General features: G+C 42.1%; 1 protein-coding gene across 1 annotated transcript in view; it reads left to right on the top strand.

Annotated features, from left to right (window-relative positions):
- marchf5 (membrane-associated ring finger (C3HC4) 5) overlaps nucleotides 1-18418 on the top strand; it is a 70664-nt gene that overhangs the window by 37842 nt on the left and 14404 nt on the right. The window contains exon 3 of the mRNA XM_055646626.1: nucleotides 17382-17512. Within this exon, the coding sequence (XP_055502601.1) occupies nucleotides 17382-17512 (131 nt within the window). The remainder of the gene's footprint in view (nucleotides 1-17381; nucleotides 17513-18418) is intronic.

The raw sequence follows: 18418 nt of genomic DNA, 5'->3' as shown, positions 1-18418 counted from the left end.
TTTTTTTTAAACCAGAGAAACTGGACTCGCAACAAGTTTATTTTTCAACAATGGTGCAATCTGAGAACTAAATGACTGGAAAGTTAATGTGTCTTTCAGCTTCCAGAAAGTGGACAACAGTTGTAGAAGAGCCAAGAATTGGATGAGCTTTTTGCCTTTGTCCTGTGGGGATTTTCTCCTCTGCTTAATTTATATTTTAACTTTTTATTTTCTTTTGAGATGGATGGTTGATTCATCATTAGCGTCCAAAGTGTGGGTGAAATCAAAAATTCAGTTATCAGATTTTTTTAAATATTGCAATTATATGGCAAAATAAGGTTACCATTCCTCTCTTGTTTGTACAGAATAAGCATTCCTTTTTGCAGTATCGTCTGCATTCAGTTTCAAGTCTAAATCATGATGGGAATGTTTTTTCATCTGGTAATTTATGATATTCTCAACTGGCATTTGGCATTCCACATTGCAATACGTTACCGATAACATTCATTTTCATTCTGAATGGCTGTGGTGCATAAAGTAGGAAACAAAAAACATTATGAAATAGCAATGACTATTCTGCATTTAGTTTGTGCTAAACTTGGGAGTGTCTGACCACAGCCATTACTTTCCTAAATTAAAAAGTGTTGTTAGCAAAGAATAGTAGTTGGGCTGGACATTGGGGAAATGTCAATAGACAATAGGTGCAGGAGTAGGCCATTCGGCCCATCGAGCCAGCACCGCCATTCAATGTGATCATGGTTGATCATCCCCAATATCGCCAATGTCATTGTTTATCTTTAAACAGTTCTGTAGGTTTTTATATAAATCTCCACCAAAGCGAGCAGGCTTGTTTAATATATTTTGTTCCGCTGACCTCTGTATTGTTCTGATGCAGCAGCCTAAATTGAGTGCTCAAATCTCTGAACTAGAATTTGAACTTTTGACCTTCAGTCTCAAGTGTGAGTAGTTTGATTCGCAAAGTTTTAAGGTTTAAAAAGACTAAATGGTAACTAAAATAAATTATATTTTCATTATACACTCCATTTTTAAATAATTTTCTTAATAATAATAATAATAATAATAATAATATACTTTTTATTAATACATTTTATTTGCGGGCGCCTTTCAAAGTCTCAAGGACACCTTACAGAAATTAATAAGAGTGAAAAAACATATAATCGGAGTAAAATAAATAATAAGGACATCACCAATACACAAATTAAAGACAGAAATCGCTCCAAAGACAAAAAATCAAAATACACAATGTGAAGAGAGCAGCGGCAGCTAAAGCACGCCAGCATCCACTCTCCCTTCCGACAGCCATCTTGGACACAGACTAACATGTTAACTTATACACAAAAAAATCATCCCCCCACAGTGGATACCACTGTGGGGGAAAGGCACAAAGTCCAGTCCCCATCCCCAGTTCAACCAAAGTCAGTCCTATTTAGGCCACCGCAATTGCCTCTACGGAGGCCCGATGTTTCTGGCCGGGTGCTGTTGCTCCGGCATCGGGAGAGTCCTCACAGCGGCTGGGCCACCTGGAACGGCCGCTTCCTAGCTGGGGACCGCGGCTTCCGAAGCCGACAAGGCCGCACCGGGTTGGAGCTCCCAGTAAAGACTGCATGTAATTTTGGAGTCATTATATATGTCACTGCACCATGTGCATTATCCAGCAGACTAACATTAAGCAGCATCCTGCAAATTTAAATTATTTATAAAATATAAAAAGTTGCTATGTATTGGATACAATATTCATTTGGTATAGTTACCTACCTTAGGCATGCGCTCGTGACATACATGCATTTTCAAATGCATCGTAGTTGTTCTTCTTGTATCCATAGTATATTTATGCAGAAAAATATTTAAAAGGGAATTTTTGGTTCACAGATCAAATGAGAATAGGTCATTATCGGGAAATATTAAACATTAATTTATTTTATCTTTGAATAAAGCACTGTTTTTCTTTTCAATGACAATCTATTTGCCTATCAAAACTTCAGCTGTGTACTTTGCTGCTCAGCGGGTCCTTAACACTGTTCTGAGAATGTACTATCTCCATTCAAAAATCTGTCCCAAATACAGAAGAATGTTGATGGATGATACACACTGATAACAGTCTGGCTAGTTAGGAATTGCTTTTGTCTCATTTTAATGGTGTTTAGTCTTAATATTTGTTGAAGGAATCGTGTGACGCTCAAGATCTACCTTGGCAAAGTTTGCAGAATAGTGTGAGGATCCTGTGTAATCTGCACTGAAATATCAGGTTCAATGTAATGTTTTGTATTGATTTAGTGCAGCTGCTGACATTAGCCTTGCAGGTGTAATCGTTGCAGCCAGCAATAAAGGCACAAATCGACATTCTTCCAGGCAGTAAATGCTGGGCAATTGATGGACAACAAATGTTGGCATATTTGGTCATCTCTGCTTCCTGATGAATCAATAGTTTAGCCAAATATTTGAAATATTCCATGCAGATGCACCATTTGGCATAGAATGTGTACTTCACAAGTTATACGAGTAGAAGATAAGATAAGATAAGATAAGATAAGATACATTTATTGTCATTTGGACCCCTTGAGTTTCTGCAGCCATACATTACAAACACATAGACCCAAGACACAACATAATTTACATAAACATCCATCACATCGCTGTGATGGAAGGCCAAATAAACTTATCTCTCCACTGCACTCTCCCCCCCCCCCATGTCAGAGTCAAAGTCAAAGCCCCCGGCTGGCGATGGCAATTGTCCCGCGGCCATTTAAGCCACGCCGGGTGGTGCGAGGTCGCACACCGGGTCTTGGTATTAGAGCCCCCGGCGTGCGCTCGCAGAATCCCGCGGCCATTCCCAGCCGCGCGGGGCGGTGATGTTAGGCCCCGCTCCAGGAGCTCTTCAACCACGCAACTCGGGCGGGGGAAGTCGCCGTTGCGAGAGCCCTGAAAAGCGGTCTCCCTCCAGGGAGCCGCGGGCTCCCGGTGCCGCCGTCCACAGACCTGTTGTTGGGGCCTCCGACTCTCCGGTCGGGCCGCAGCAGCAGCAGCAGCAGCAGCGCTCCTCCACCGCTCCAACCGTTCCGGACTCGGCCAGCCCCGCGACGGCGACGGTGAGTTGTAGCACCAGAGTCCCCGGCTTCTTCCTGTTGGAGGCCGCTCCTCGTTGCGGCCCCAACGACAACGGAAACCCGACGAGAAAAGGTCGGGTCTCCAGTGCAGGGAGAGATTTAAAGTTTCCCCCCCCCCCTCCCCACCCCACCCCCACCCCCCCACACACACACCCCAACAAAAAATAACAAAAACTACATTAAAACACAGACAGAAAAATAATAAAACGTGGACAGACTGCAGAGGCCGCTGCTGGCCAGAGCCGCGCCGCCCACCCATCAGAATTAGGCCATTCGGCCCATCGAGCCTTTTCCGCCATTCAATCATGGCTGATCTCTGCCTCCTAATCCTATTTTCCTGCCTTCTGCTCGTAACCCTTGACACCTGTTCTAATCAAGAATTTGTCTATCTCTGACTTAAATATCCACTGACGGCCTCCACAGACCTGTAGAAATTAGTTCCACAGATTAACTACCCTCTGACGAAAGAAGTTGCTCCTCACCTCTTTTCTAAAAGAGCGCCCTTTAATTGTGAGACTATGACCTCTGGTACGTAGACCCTCCCATCAATGGAAACATCTTTTCCACATCCACGATGCCTTTCATTATTCTGTACTTGATTCATGGACGATTTGCTATTGGCATAAATTTTACATGAAATAGTAGTGAACATAATTAAACCAAGAAATTATCATGGGTCTAATTGAAGGCGATGGATGGAAATATCCATCTATTTTAAAGATATATTAGCTAGTTTACTAACTCTAACTCAGTGCAACAATTAGAACAGGTGCCATGTTTTTGCTTGACTTTGGTTTAGTTGGCCTTGTGTGGCACAGTGACGTAACTGGAAGAGACCAAGGTTCGTTCCTGTCCTCTGGTGCGGCCTGTGTGGAATTTGCGTGTCCGCCCTGTGACCGCAGGAATTTCCTCCAGTTTCTTCCCACATCCCAAAGACGTGCGAGTATGTAGATTAATTGGTCTTTGTAAAATTGCCCCTAACGTGTAGGGAGTGGATGAGAAAGTGGTAAAACATAGAACTAGTGTTTTCTAGTTAAACTGGTTAAAGGGCATGTACCCATGCTGTATCTCTAAATTAAACTAAGGTGGATAGTCCTTTTCAATTGAGAATCGGTGTTGGACTGTTTCTGGAATGTTGGTGGCAAGGTTGGGGTTGGTACATTGGAATTATCATCCCACAATGAAGAAGTATGTCATTTTTAAGCCAATGCTATGTGTATTCATTATGCATGAGTTGTGAACTGAAGACACACGTACAGTGCCCTCCATAATGTTTGGGACAAAGACCCATCATTTATTTATTTACCTCTGTACTCCACAATTTCAGGTCTGTAATAGAAAAACATCACATGTGCTTAAAGTGCACATTGTCAGATTTTAATAAAGGCCATTTTAATATGTTTTGGTTTCACCATGTAGAAATGACAGCAGTATTTATGCACAGTCCCCCCCCACCCCCCCCCCCCCCCCCCCCCCCCCCCATTTCAGGGCACCATAATATTTGGGCCACAGCAATGTCATGTAAATGAAAGTAGTCATATTTAGTATTTTGTTGCATATCTTTTGCATGCAATGACTGCTTGAAGTTTGCGATTCATGGACACCACCAGTTGTTGGGTTTCTTCTTTGGTGATGCTCTGCCAGGCTTGTATTGCAGCTTCTTCTTCTTCTCGCGTATAGCGTGCACAGCCTAAAGTTGTAGGACAACTTGTTCTATTTGATCTTATTTGATTGTGCATGCCAGGTTGATTGCATTCGTCGAAACAGGGTGGACCACGTGAACATTGCAATCTTCCACCCCCATGTTGCAGCTATCTTTAGCTTATGCTTGTTTTGGAGGCTAGTCCCCTTCAGTTTTCTCTTCGGCATTTTTATTTTTTAGGATTTTCCATCAGGTAAACATATGTAGTTTATGTTTCAGATGTTATTTTGAGTAAATAATTTTTTTGGGGTAAAAAAGGTCTTGGCCACTCAAGGAATTGACCTTTTTTAGCGTTGAAAAACTCCATTGTTTTAGCAGTATGTTTGGGATCATTGGCTTACTGTAGAATGAACTGCTGGCCAATTAGTTTTGAGGCATTTATTTGAACTTGAGCAGATAGGATGTGTCTATACACTTCAGAATTCATTGTGCTACTACCATCAGCAGTTGTATCATCAATGAAGATAAGAGCCAGTACCTTCAGCAGCCAAACATGCCCTGGCCATAACACCCCCACCACTGTGTATCACAGATGAGGTGGTATGCTTTGGATCTTGGGCAGTTCCTTCTCTACTCTATACTTTGCTCTTGCCATCACTCGGATATAAGTTAATCTTCGTCTCATCTGTCCACAAGACCTTTTCCCAGAACTGTGTTTGCTCTTTTAAGTATTTCTTGGGAAACTGTAATCCGGCCATCCTATTTTTGTGGCTAACCAGTGGTTTGTATCTTGCAATATAGCCTCTGTATTTCTGTTCATGAAGTCTTCTGCGGACAGTGGTCATTGACAAATCCACACCTGACTCCTGAAGAGTATTTCTGATCTGTCGGACAGGTGTTTGGGTGTTTTTCTTTATTATAGAGAGAATTCTTCTGTCATCAGCTGTGGTCTTCCTTTGCAATCAGTAAGCTCACCGGTACTCTCTTTCTTCTTAATGATATTCCAAGCAGTTTATTTTGGTAAGCCTAAGGTTTGGTTGATGTCTCTAACAGTTTTATTTTTGTTTCTCAGTCTCATAATGGCTTCTTTGACTTTCATTGGCACACCTTGGTCCTCATGGTGATAAACAGCAATAAAAGTTTCCAAAGGTGACGGAAAGACTGCAGGAAAGACTAGGTGCTGAGTGCTCTCTTATACCTGCATGAAGGAGGCAATTAAACACATCTGAGCAATTACAAACTCCTGTGAAGCCATGTGTCCCAAACATTATGGTGCCCTGAAATGGGGGGACTATATAAACACTGCTGTAATTTCTACATGGTGAAACCAAAATGTTTAATAATGGCCTTTATTAAAATCTGACAATGTGTACTTTAACCACATGTGATTTTTTTTCTCTATTACAAATCTCAAATTGTGGAGTACAGAGGCAAATAATTCAATGATGGGTTTGTCTCAAAAATTATGGCGGGCACTGTAGGTGTTTGGATTGTATTTGACGTTTTGAGTGTGATTTCAACTTGCGTGGCTTAGTTCAGATGATATTTCAATTTTTTGAATGTTTGCTGAATAGATGCATAAAACCTGATCACTTCATCACATTAAAGTAATTGCCAAAAAAGGCAAGAAGCCTTTGGAAAGCCTTGGCATAGCTTATATTTTAAACTGGTAAAACCAGTGACCCTGAACAGCTGATCTTTATAACAACTCCATAGGTTTTGAAAACATTGTCAATTTGCGTCATTTGCTTTTATAGTAGCTACACTATTCCACCTTCAGGAAACACTGCAGCAATTTGCCAAAGACCTTGCAACAAACCTATGACTTCAAACCACTAGAAGAACAAGGACAGCAAGTACCTTGGAACACTAGTTTAGAGATACAGCACAGAAACAGGCCATTCATCTCACCGAGCCGCGCTGGCCAGTGATTCCTGTACACTAACAATGTCCTACACAATAGGGACAATTTACATTTTTTTACCAAAGTCAGTTAACCTACAAATCTGTACGTCTTTGGAGTGTGAGAGGAAACCCGAGTACCCGGAAAAAAATGTGTGGTCATGAGGAGAACACTCAAACTCCATACAGACTAAGTTTCCTTTCCTATTGCAAATCATCCTGATCTGCACTTATATTGCTATTTCCTCAGTATTACTGGTTCAAAGTTCAGAAGTGTACTCTACTCTTCTCTCGAGCCTAATGCTGTTTTGGAAAGTTATTCTAAGTAAATAGAGTTGGAATTGGGTATGGAGAATGCAAAATCAATGCTTGGGAGGATTTGAAATGTAAGAGATGGTTTGTGCAAAGTATTTTGACTGGGACTTCATGTGAGGCAGGATGTGTAGGTGGCTAAGATTTGAACAATTTAAGGCCCTGTCCCACTTGGGCAATTTTTTTTAGACATCATAGTCGTTGCAGGTCGCTGAAAGACCAGCGACTACGCCCCTATGACATACAACAGTGCATACGAAAATATTATAATAACATTAAAATTTAAATTATCTATAATATAACTTTAATGGAATTCACCAATGTCATCAGCGGCAACAACTTACATCATCCTGGCGACAGCACCTACATCAAGCTACCCCATTGGCGTCAAGACAACGGTCGCCGAAATATTTTGAACATTTCAAAATTCTGTGGCGACCAGACAGACTCTACGTTTGGGCGACTGAGGAGATCATACAGGCGACACCCCGGCAACCATGTGGTGACAGCCTAGTTGCCTGTAGTCTCCTTAAAAATCACCTAAGTGGGATAGGCCCTTTTGTGTTTGGATACAGCAGGTTTTAAAAGCCTGCCAAACCAAGCATTGCGTTTTAGAAAGTGATGTGTTTGTCTGATTTCAAGCTCAGTTATGGAACACATGGCACTGAAAATATGGCTTTTTGGCTTCCAATAGAGAAGGCAGAAGAATGCAATAATGTTGGAGAGGAAAGATTTAATAAGAACCTGAGGCAACTTTTTCAATAGGGTGGTTGGTACATAAAACAAGCTGCCAGAAAAGATAGTTGAGGCAGGTATCATAACAGCATTTAAAATATATTTGGACTGATACATGGATAGGAAAGGTTGAGAGGGATATGGACCAAACACAGGCAGGTGGGACTAGCATTGAGTATCTTTGTTGGCATGGATAAGTTGTGCTGAATGTGCTGTATGGCCCTGATTGTAATGTAATAGACTATGGCATCATGACTATGACATAATTTCCAGATGGAACTAAAGAGGGGTGCTTCATAATGTTTACAGATTGCACAAATTTAATTGATGTCTTATCAGATGCCACTGATCTAATCATCTCCTTTTGCTGTAAAATGGAGGCCGACAATACTGTGTAGGGAAGAACTTCAGATGTTGGTTTAAAGCGAAGTTAGACAAAATGCTGAAGTAACTCAGTGGGACAGGCAGCATCTCTGAATTGGATGACATTTCGGGTCGAGACCCTTCAGGCAAACAATGCTATTTGTTATTAGAACTACGTAAAGCAAATAGCAACATCTGCAATGGTTAATTGTTTGCAACCTGCCTTAAGAAGTGAGATTGTATTACAAAGTTAGCTGCTTGTCTTTCCAAATATTTAGGGAAAGCATGTGCAGAGTGCATTTTTTAATATAAATTCTAGTCAAACAGTCATCCCAAGTCTTCCCCAATCAGCAGCCCTGGATGAGCCAGGAGACTCCTAATCTGCTGTGGGCTAGATCAGTGTCATTTAAGACTAGAAGTTCAATATAATGCAACGGTCCAAATATGACTTTCTAAAGTCCGCCAAAAGGCTTAGGGGCAATTTGAGCTAAGCGGGAGTCAGAAATGGATGCTCAACATCTGTGGCAGTGCTTGCATGCCATCACCACATACAAGACAAAACCGGGTAGCACCGAAACAACCTGATGGCCCCAGAACAACTGGAGTTGGAGAGGATCCTCAGAACCTGGTCTGTACTGAGGTCTACATAATTAACACCAACGAAAGTACGAAGTTGGCGTGCAGGCAGTGAAGAAAGCTAATGGAATGTTGGCCTACATAACAAGAGGATTTTAGTATAGGAGTAGAGAGGTTCTTCTGCATTTGTATAGGGCTCTGGTAAGACCACATCTGGAGTATTGTGTACAGTTTTGGTCTCCTAATTTGAGGAAGGACATCCTTTGTGCTTGAGGCAGTGCAGCGTAGGTTCACGAGATTGATCCCTGGGATGGCGGGACTCTCATATGAGGAAAGATTGAAAAGACTAGGCTTGTATTCACTGGAGTTTAGAAGGATGAGGGGGAATCTTATACAAACATATAAAATTATAAAAGGACTGGACAAGCTAGATGCAGGAAAAATGTTCCTAATGTTGGGCGAGTCCAGAACCAAGGAACGCAGTCTTAGAATAAAGGGGAGGCCATTTAAGACTGAAGTGAGAAAAAACCTTTTCACCCAGTTGTGAATTTGTGGAATTCCCTGCCACTGAGGGCAGTGGAGGCCAAATCACTGGATGGATGTAAGAGAGAGTTAGATAGAGCTCTAGGGGCTAGTGGAATCAAGGGATATGGGGAGAAGGCTGGCACGGGTTATTGATTGGGGCCGAACAACCATGATCACAATGAATGGTGGTGCTGGCTCGAAGGGCCGAATGGCCGCCTCCTGCACCTATTTTCTATGTTTCTATCTGTGAAGGTAGGTATTCTGTAGACTTAACATCCTTAACAGGTGTTAAATATATTGGCTTCTCTACTAGAAAATACCAGTGGTATGCTAGTATCTTCCTTCTATTACCATGGGCTCTCATCGTCTTTAGAATCCTCACGTGTGGCAACTTATCAAATGCTTTCTGAAAATCCAGATAAACAACATTCACTGACTCTTCTTGGTTATCCTGTTATTTCCTCAAAGAATTCCAACAGGTTCATCAGGCAAGATTTCCCATTCACAAAACCATGCGAACCTCAGCCTTTTTTTATCATGTGCTTTTGGGTACTTGGACACTTCATCCTTTTAATGGACTCTCAAATTTTACAAACCACTGAAGTCGGGCTATCCAGCCTACAGTTTCCACTCTTCTGCTTTGCTCCCTCCTTGAACAGCAGAGTTTTTCAATCGCCAGGAACCGCTCCTAACTCTAGTGATTCTTGAAAGATCATGTCTGATGCCTCCGCCATCTCGAAAGCCACGTCTTTCAGAACCCTGCGGTGTAGTCCATTCAGTCCAGGTGACATCCACTTTCAGACCTTTCAGCTTCCCAAGCACCTTCTCCCTAGTAATAGCCACTCCACTAACTTCCACCCTCTGACTCTCTTGAATTTCAACACCAAATCCAGAATTGCCTTTTCCTTGGTAGGCTCAACTATAAGCTGCTCTAAGAAGCCATCTCATAGGCACTACAAATTCCCTCTCTTGGGGTCCAGTACCAACCTGATTTTCCCAGTCTACCTGCATATTAAAATCCCCTGTGATCATCGTAACATTGAATTCTTACATGCTGCTTGTACCCTATATCCTGGTTACTGTTTGGGTGCCTGTAAATAACTTGCATCAGGATCTTTTTACCCTTGCAGTTTCTTAGCTCGACCCACAAGGCTTCTACATCTTCTGATCCTATGTCACCCCTTGCTAAGGATCAAATTTCTTTCTTTACCAACACAGGTACCCCAACCCCTCAGCCCACCTGTCCGCCTTTTCAATAGGACGTATAACCTTGGATATTCAGCTCCCAGCGATCTTCTTTCAGCCACATGTCTGTAATGCACGCAATGTTGTACCTACCAATTTCTAACTGCACTACAATCTCATCCACTTTGTTCCGCATACTAGTGCATTCATTTACAACACCTTTAGTTTGGTATCCACCACCCTTCTTCTCACATTGGTCCCGATTTTACCTGACCTTACTCTCTTATCCCTTCTTAAACTTTCTGTCCTATTACTTCTGGAGACTTCTGTATCCTCTCCTGCAGTCTCGTCCCCTTTAACTTCATCCACAAATCTCCAATTTGTTGAGCTCCCCACTATTTAGTTTAAAGCTGTATCTACCGCCCTGATTATGCGGTTTGCCAGGACCTTTGTTCCAGCCGGGTTCAAGTGGAGTCCGTCCCGTCGGAGCAGCTCCCTCCTTCCTTATACTGGTGTCAAGAGATGGTAGTTGGAATAAACAGGAGATCCAGCAACAAGATAATAAATGACATGTCAACTCTTGCATGTGCTGTCAAGCCCACCTACGGCCCAAGGGCCTACTCCTGAGAGCCAAGACTGGTACTCACTGGAATGATCGCCTCAACCAAAACCCAGCCTTGGACATAAATTTCCTTGATTCCATTCCACAACTCTCAATCCGTTCCACTTTCCCTGCTATCAAGATCAAGGCAATATGTTAAATATAAAAGGAGGGACCTCCTGCAGCAGGTAGTATAGAACATAGAACTACACCACAGGAACAGACCCTTCGGTCAATAATGTCTATGCCAAATATGATATTTCTGTATGTAGCCAAAAAAAAACTTCAGGATGTGTTTACAATTTTCTCAAAGCCACTAAGTTTGTTATTCAAAATGTATTTACAATGTTGGTGTATTTAGGATTCAGGATATACCTTTGAAATGTTTACTTGCTATTTTGAATGCTGAAAAGCAGGGGAAAACCCAATATTAGCTTTTGCTGCTCTTTCTGACCCCTGCTGGATAGTTAAATCATTAATGCAGCATGCAATTTCCAAATGTGCTTTGTATGGAGAATAGTTATATTTAGTTTCTTAAAGTTCAAATGTGCATCTGTTCTCTTTGACGTGCTGGGAAGTGAAAGCTAGTGTAACATCTAATGGACCCAGAATGTCTGGCTTTTTTTGTTTCCTGCTCTTCGTTTTATCCTGCTCTCTCACTCTTGACTTCACCAGAAATACTTGCCTTTTAATGTGACCAAATGTTTATGTAAATTAATATCAGGGTAATAAATCTCCAGAGCAATCAATGTGACCTGACCCCTTGTTCCTTGTTTATTTGCTTTTTAAAAATGATTAACTTCTACTCATACTGCAGAGTGCAAGAAATGTGACGTTGTCCTGTACATACGTAGTTGAATTGTTAATGTCCCTCAGTACCTAGCTTGATTTTGAGGAACTTCTGGAATATGTTGACGGAGTAACAGATATATTTATAGATAGGAAAGAACTGCAGATGCTGGTTTAAATCGAAGGTAAACACAAAATGCTGGAGTAATTCAGCAGGACAGGTAGCATCTCTGGAGAGAAGAAATGGGTGACATTTCGGGTCGCGACCCTTCAGATATATTTCTATGCCTGTTTAAGGATTGCTTGGGTGAATAAATCTTCAATATAAGGTATATTTAATTTTATCCAGCATTCTTTAAGCTTTCAGCTGACTTGTTTATCGTTCCGCTGTCTGGTTCTTACTATTTGTCATTGGGTGGGTGGTTTGACTGCTTCTAACTCCCCCCCCCCCCCCCCCCAATGTGGAAAATAGCAGCTGACTTTAAAGGGTTCTGCTGAGATCAAAAGCTCAGTGCTGGCATTTCTGTTGCATAGCTCATTCATAAACGTAATTCCTGTGCCATATGCCGGTCGTAAAACACAATCTTTTTTTTTGCTGCAATTCTTGATTGTCTGCAAAATGTTTCACAGCTTGTGACCAGCATATATGAGCATATTTACATGCAAAAATAGGCAAATCGTTTCAGTGCGATCTAATGTCCTTGGTACGGTTAGCAAGCACTGCATGAACCTGTAATGGGTTTAGCATCTTGACGTTTCAGTTGATTGGACAGTCAGATCACTGCATTGGGATTGAATGCCTTATTCGCTTAAGTCAAAACATGATCTCTGACATGGCTCATAATGTCTGCTTCTTTTTTCCAATTCCATCTTTTGAGTGAATTAGAGAATTCCCATCACCCTGTACACATTTTTGTTGTTGAAAATTAGTTGCTACAAATGACAGAACATAAATACAGTGCCTTGATGATGATGGGAGCATTTGGTGAAACCCAGTTCATTTACATGGCAAGGGAAGGATTCTTTTATACAGCAGTTTCAGAATGTCTCCATTATATGTTGGGCATGATGCTGCTGATCAACTGGTGCACAATGTTATTTACTTTGGCAATCGCTTTTAGTTTTAATAATGTAATGTGGTGCGATATGGTGGCGTAGCGGTAGAGCTACTGCCTTACAGTGCCAGAGACCCGGGTTTGATCCTGACTACGGGTGCTGTCTATATGGTGTTAGTTCTCCCTGTGACCTGCATGGATTTTCTCTGAGAACTTCGGTTTCCTCCCACACTCCAAAGACGTGCAGGTTTGTAGGTTAATTGGCTTGGTATTGATGTAAAATTGTCCCTGGTGTGTTTGGGGTAGCGTTAATGTGCGGGGATCACCGGTCGGTGTGAACTTGGTGGGCCGAACGGCCTGTTTCCACGCTGTATCGCTAAACTAAACTAAAGCAGTTTTGTCAGCTTGCTGCTGTACAGCACAGAAGCAGGCTCTTTGACACCTCTCGCCCATGCCAATTATGATGCCTAATTGGAAACCGCAGCATGTACCAATCCCCATTGCCTCCTTTTATCACCATTTTGGATCCAGTTTGCCAACATATTTTGGATCCATGTGCTCTAATCGTCTGTATTTCCATGCTGAGCAGACCTTTGCCAAAATCCATGTAAACCATATCTACTGTCCTGTCTTCATCAACTGTGGTGTCAGGGGTTATGAGGAGTAGGCAGGAGAATGAGATTAGGAGGGAGAATTAGATCGGCCATGATTGAATGGCAGAGTAGACTTGATGGGCTGAATGGCCTAATTTTGCTCCTAGAACTTATGACATTATGAACTTTTTTGGTTATGTTCTCCCATTATAGTTCACATACCAAACACTGCCTGTTTTCATGGAGTAAATGAATTGGATTGGCCGAGACAAGAATTTGTTAATAGAATAAAGTTAATGTTTAAAATAATCCAAATGGTATAAAAATATATAAGGTGTTTTATGACTGATTATATTTCTTTCCCTATCAATTAAAATAAAGTATTTTGAAAGACGCTTTTAACCTGTGTACTTTCTGGGTTATACGTATCACAGAAGATTGTCTTGGTGCAGTCTCTTTCCAGAAACTGCACCATATTAAGATGAAAAAATACATTTAGCTGTCTATTCTAAAATGTTCTGTTGTTGTTATGGACGAGTGCAGCATATACTCCCAATCATTCTCATAATTGATTGTTGGAGGTGAAATAGGCTGAAAAAGAAGCATTTGATGAAGAGAAGCATGATAAATTGGCCTGGAGATTGCAGTTAGCAGCATAACAACTTGTTTAATAAAGATAAAAGTTTAATAAATAAATAAAAACATATTTTGCAACAACAAAGCAAAAGTCCCGAGTACAACCCACAGTCACTATTGCAACCTAGGCATTTCCTAGCTCTGAGTTTAGTTGGACTTCATAGTGTTCAACAGCCTGATATTTGTTGGAAAGAAGCTTTTCCTGAATCTGGACATTACATGTTTCAGAATCCTATACCTTCTCCCCAATGGTAGGAGTGAAATGAAGGTGGTGTGAGTCCTTGATAATGCTGGCTGTCTTTTTGACACAGTGCCTCTTATAGATCCTGTTGATGGTGTGTGGAGTTCAGTATCCAGGATGGGCTGGGCAGTGTTGACCACTTTTTTGGAATCCCCATTCTCGAGCAATTATGTTGCCGAACCAGGCTGTGATGCAACTAGTCAATATATTCTCTGCCATACACCTGTAGAAGGACAAGAGAGTATTTGTTGTCATACTCAATTCCTCAATCGTATCAGGAAGCATAAGCATTGAACTTTCTGTTTGAGTGCATCATTTACTGTGACCAGGGCAGATATCCAGAGATAAACACAAAATGCTGGAGTAACTCAGCAGGACAGGCAGCATCTCTGGAGAGGAATGGGTGATGTTTTGGGTCGACACCCTTCTTGGACTGATGTCAGGGGGGAGGGAGATACATAGATTAGGAGGCGTAAGGTGTGAAACAAGGACAAATGGAATGGAGATCAAGTAAAATGTAGAATAGATCATTGTTAGCTGGGAGAAGGTAACAACAAAGCAAATAGAAAAATGTAGTTGGAGACAGTAAGACTGGTCAGGGAACTGGGAAGGGCGAGGGATGGAGAGAGAGGGAAAGCAAGGGTTACTTGAAGTTGGAGAAGTCAATGTTCATACCACTGGGGTGTAATCTGCCCAAGCAAAATATGAGGTGCTGGGCCTCACTCTGATAATGGAGGAGGCCCAGGGAATGGGAGGGGTAGTTAAACTGTTTAGCAACCGGGAGATCAGGTAGGTTTAGGCGGATTGAGCGGAGGCGTTCAGTGAAACGATCGGCAAGTCTGCGCATGGTCTCGCTGATATATAGGAGTCAACAGCGGGTACAATAGATGAGGTTGGAGATCTTCAGAGATGTGTCTGCCCAGGAACTCTCTCCACCACCGACCCATTGATGAGTTTTGTGGGTCCTCGGCCTCCCTCGTCTAAAGTCCACAATCTGTTCTTTGGTTTTACTGAAGTTGAAACCAAGATTGTTATTTTGGCACCATTTGGTCAGTTGACCAATCTCCCTCCTATACTCTGACTTCTGTATATTATCTGTGGTTTGTCAGCAAATTTAAAGATGGAGTTGAAACTGTGTTTGGCTGGTCATTTGACATTACGTATGGAAAATCTTTAATGGCCCACAGCTGGTTATGTAGAAAAACCAGAGAGTTCTTAAACTAAGTAAAATAGCAATTTGGATTTAACTATTTAGATAGATAAACAAAAATTGTATAACTATCTAAATAGATAAACCATAAATAGTTAACTAAATTAACAGTTGAACTATTTAAATAGTTAAACCAATTTTGGGTGCTAAATAATGTGTGGACTTGATACAATGATTAGGTCAGAAGATGTTGGATAAAATAAAACAAGAAATAAATCCTTTATTTTGAGAGTTCACCTGAGAGAAGAAAGCAAGGCTGGTTTAAATAGTTTTAATTCCAATCTGTTCACCTGATTTTTCTTAATTCAGTTATCAAAGAGTGAAATGCTTGCAGCAAGTAAACAAGCACTGAATCAACAACAGCAGCTTCATGATTTCTATGTTCAGTTTAGATATATAATGCGGAAACAGGTCCTTCGGCTCACTGAGTTCGAACCGACCAGCGATCCATACACATTAACACTATCCTACACACACTAGGGACCATTTACATTTTAACCAAGCCAATTAATCTACAAACCTGTACCTTTTTGGAATGTGGGAGGAAACACTAGATCTCGGAGAAAACAGACATGGTCATGGAAAGAACATACAAACTCTGTACCGACAAACACCCGTAGTCAGGATAGAACCCGGATCTCTGGCGCTCTAAGCCAGTCGCTCTACCTCTACATAACCATGCCGCCTTTTATGTTAAACTAGACCAAGAGGGACCCGTTGAGTCCCTGTCACACGGGAGGCCTGGTCCCCCAACACAACCCGTTCCCCCAAGCCAATATTCCACCACTCACCCATAGCTCCCCAACTGTGCTGGGGCGGCTTAATTCCCCTTATTCACCCTCGCTCATTTAAATTAAAAAACAAATGCTATTGCACTTATTAGGGCTGGCAGGACTCGGTGTCCTGGGATTGCAACATTGTCGTGGGCAGGGCTATAATCCCATTGTGACGTCATAGCTGTAACTGCCAGTGCAGATGGAATAAATATTAATCAAAGTGGGATTTTGCAAATTTAAAAATGTGAATAACTTGTAAAATATAACATCAATCTGAACGAAACTTGATTAAAAACACACCACAAGATAATTGTGAGTAAGGTGGTGCAAATATTGTAGAGCTATCGTATACCATTTTGGCGTAGTTCATAGCATCCCTGAATCGCAGACAGGCAGACTCACAAACAAGATGAGAGTTTTAGTAATACACTAGAATAAGTGGGGCCCGTTGGGTTCCAGTCACACGGGAGGCCTGGTCCCCCAATGCAACCCATTCCTGAATGCAATATTCCACCATGGTGTGGGAGAGGGGGTGGTGTGGGAGTGAGGGGTGTTGGGTGGGGAGGAATGGGAAGGGGTAAATGGGGGGTGGGAGGGGGAAGGGGGGCTGTGTGGGGGGGGGGGAAGGAAAAAAATCCTAGCAATATGGGGTAGCGTGTTTGCGCAAATATCATTTCAACGCAGTGGTCAAGTATAGATAGATAGACATGGAAGATATAGATATAGATAGACATATAGAAGATAGTTATAGATAGATAGATAATACGTGCAGAAACCTGGAAGTTGTCAGTTATACAAAGTAGCGATGTTAAATACTGATCTTCATGCCGTTATAGCCACAAAATCTGATCATTATATTTACACGTTTGTTGTTGATTCATTGCTTTGTTAATTATTGCACTTTGCAAATTGAATCGAGGCATATCCCATTTATTGAACTGTAAATTATCTCTTAAGTCTACGCAATGTTTATTAATTATCAGCATCTGAGCTTTGAACAGTTGCAATAAAATTAGTAAACTTAAATCAATTAACTTTTCATTTGGCAAGAAAAAGTACATGTAATTTAAGAATATAAAAATGTATTGCTTTTTATTTCATCTATACTTAGTTTAGTGTTTTTCACCTTGTTTTAGGTCCAGTTGTTTATGTATTGGATCTAGCAGACCGTCTCATCTCCAAAGCATGTCCATTTGCTGCAGCTGGAATCATGGTGGGCTCCATCTATTGGACAGCTGTCACTTATGGCGCTGTAACTGTTATGCAGGTAAAATACAGTCCATTGCAATTAATCCCTTTGGCTAATTACTTGTGGTAATTTATTGCAAAATAAGGTATAAATCAAGATAAATAATTGTTTTGGGAACAGTTTTGTCTGGTGACAGTACATGAAAGCTGTGCCTTTGATCAACCATTGGTGGATTGCAGCATATTTTCCAGAAAACAAATTAGCATTGCCATAATTCACTTTATACTACCAGTTCTTCAATTCTTATTTTATTCGTGTTCTTAAGTGGATACAGTGATGCATTTGTACAATTGAAACTAAGTCTGGGGTCGGTAACCTTGTTCTGCATAAGTGCCAGGACCCACATCTAGCTCCATAGTTAATAAATGGAGGTAATAATAATGCATACTGACTAAACTTTGACATATTTAAGCAATATTATGTCAACTGATAGCAGTTAGTTTGAGACGCTGGTATTGAAACTACTCTCACCCCTCTCTGTCCTAAACTTCATGCAGACCCTTTGTTACCCTCTCTACTCCCCTCCCCCCCTCTCTCTCTACTCCACCCCCCTCCCATTCACTCTCTCCTCCTCCCCCCCCCCCTCCCCCCATCTCCTCTCCCCCCCCCCCCCCCCCCATCTCTCTCTCTCCCCCCCCCCCACTCTTTCTCTCTCTCTCTCTCTCTCTCCCTCCCCCCCCTGTCTCTCTCCCCCTCTCTCTCCCCCTCTCTACCCCCCCCCTCTCCCCCCCCCCCCCTATCTCTCTCTCTCTCCCCCCCCCATCCTCTCCTCCCCCCATCTCTCCCCCCCCCATCTCTCTCCTCCCCCCCCTCTCTCTCTCTCCTCCCCCCCCATCTCTCTCCCCCCCTCCCCCCCCCCCCCCTCTCTCTCCCCCCCCCCTCCTCCTCTCTCTCCTCCCCCCCTCGTCTCTCTCCTCCCCCCCC

The sequence above is a fragment of the Leucoraja erinacea genome, chromosome 15, assembly GCF_028641065.1.
Source record: "Leucoraja erinacea ecotype New England chromosome 15, Leri_hhj_1, whole genome shotgun sequence".
NCBI lineage: Eukaryota > Metazoa > Chordata > Chondrichthyes > Rajiformes > Rajidae > Leucoraja > Leucoraja erinaceus.
The sequence above is the reverse complement of the archived record's forward strand: the minus strand, read 5'-3'. Positions and strand labels throughout refer to the sequence as shown.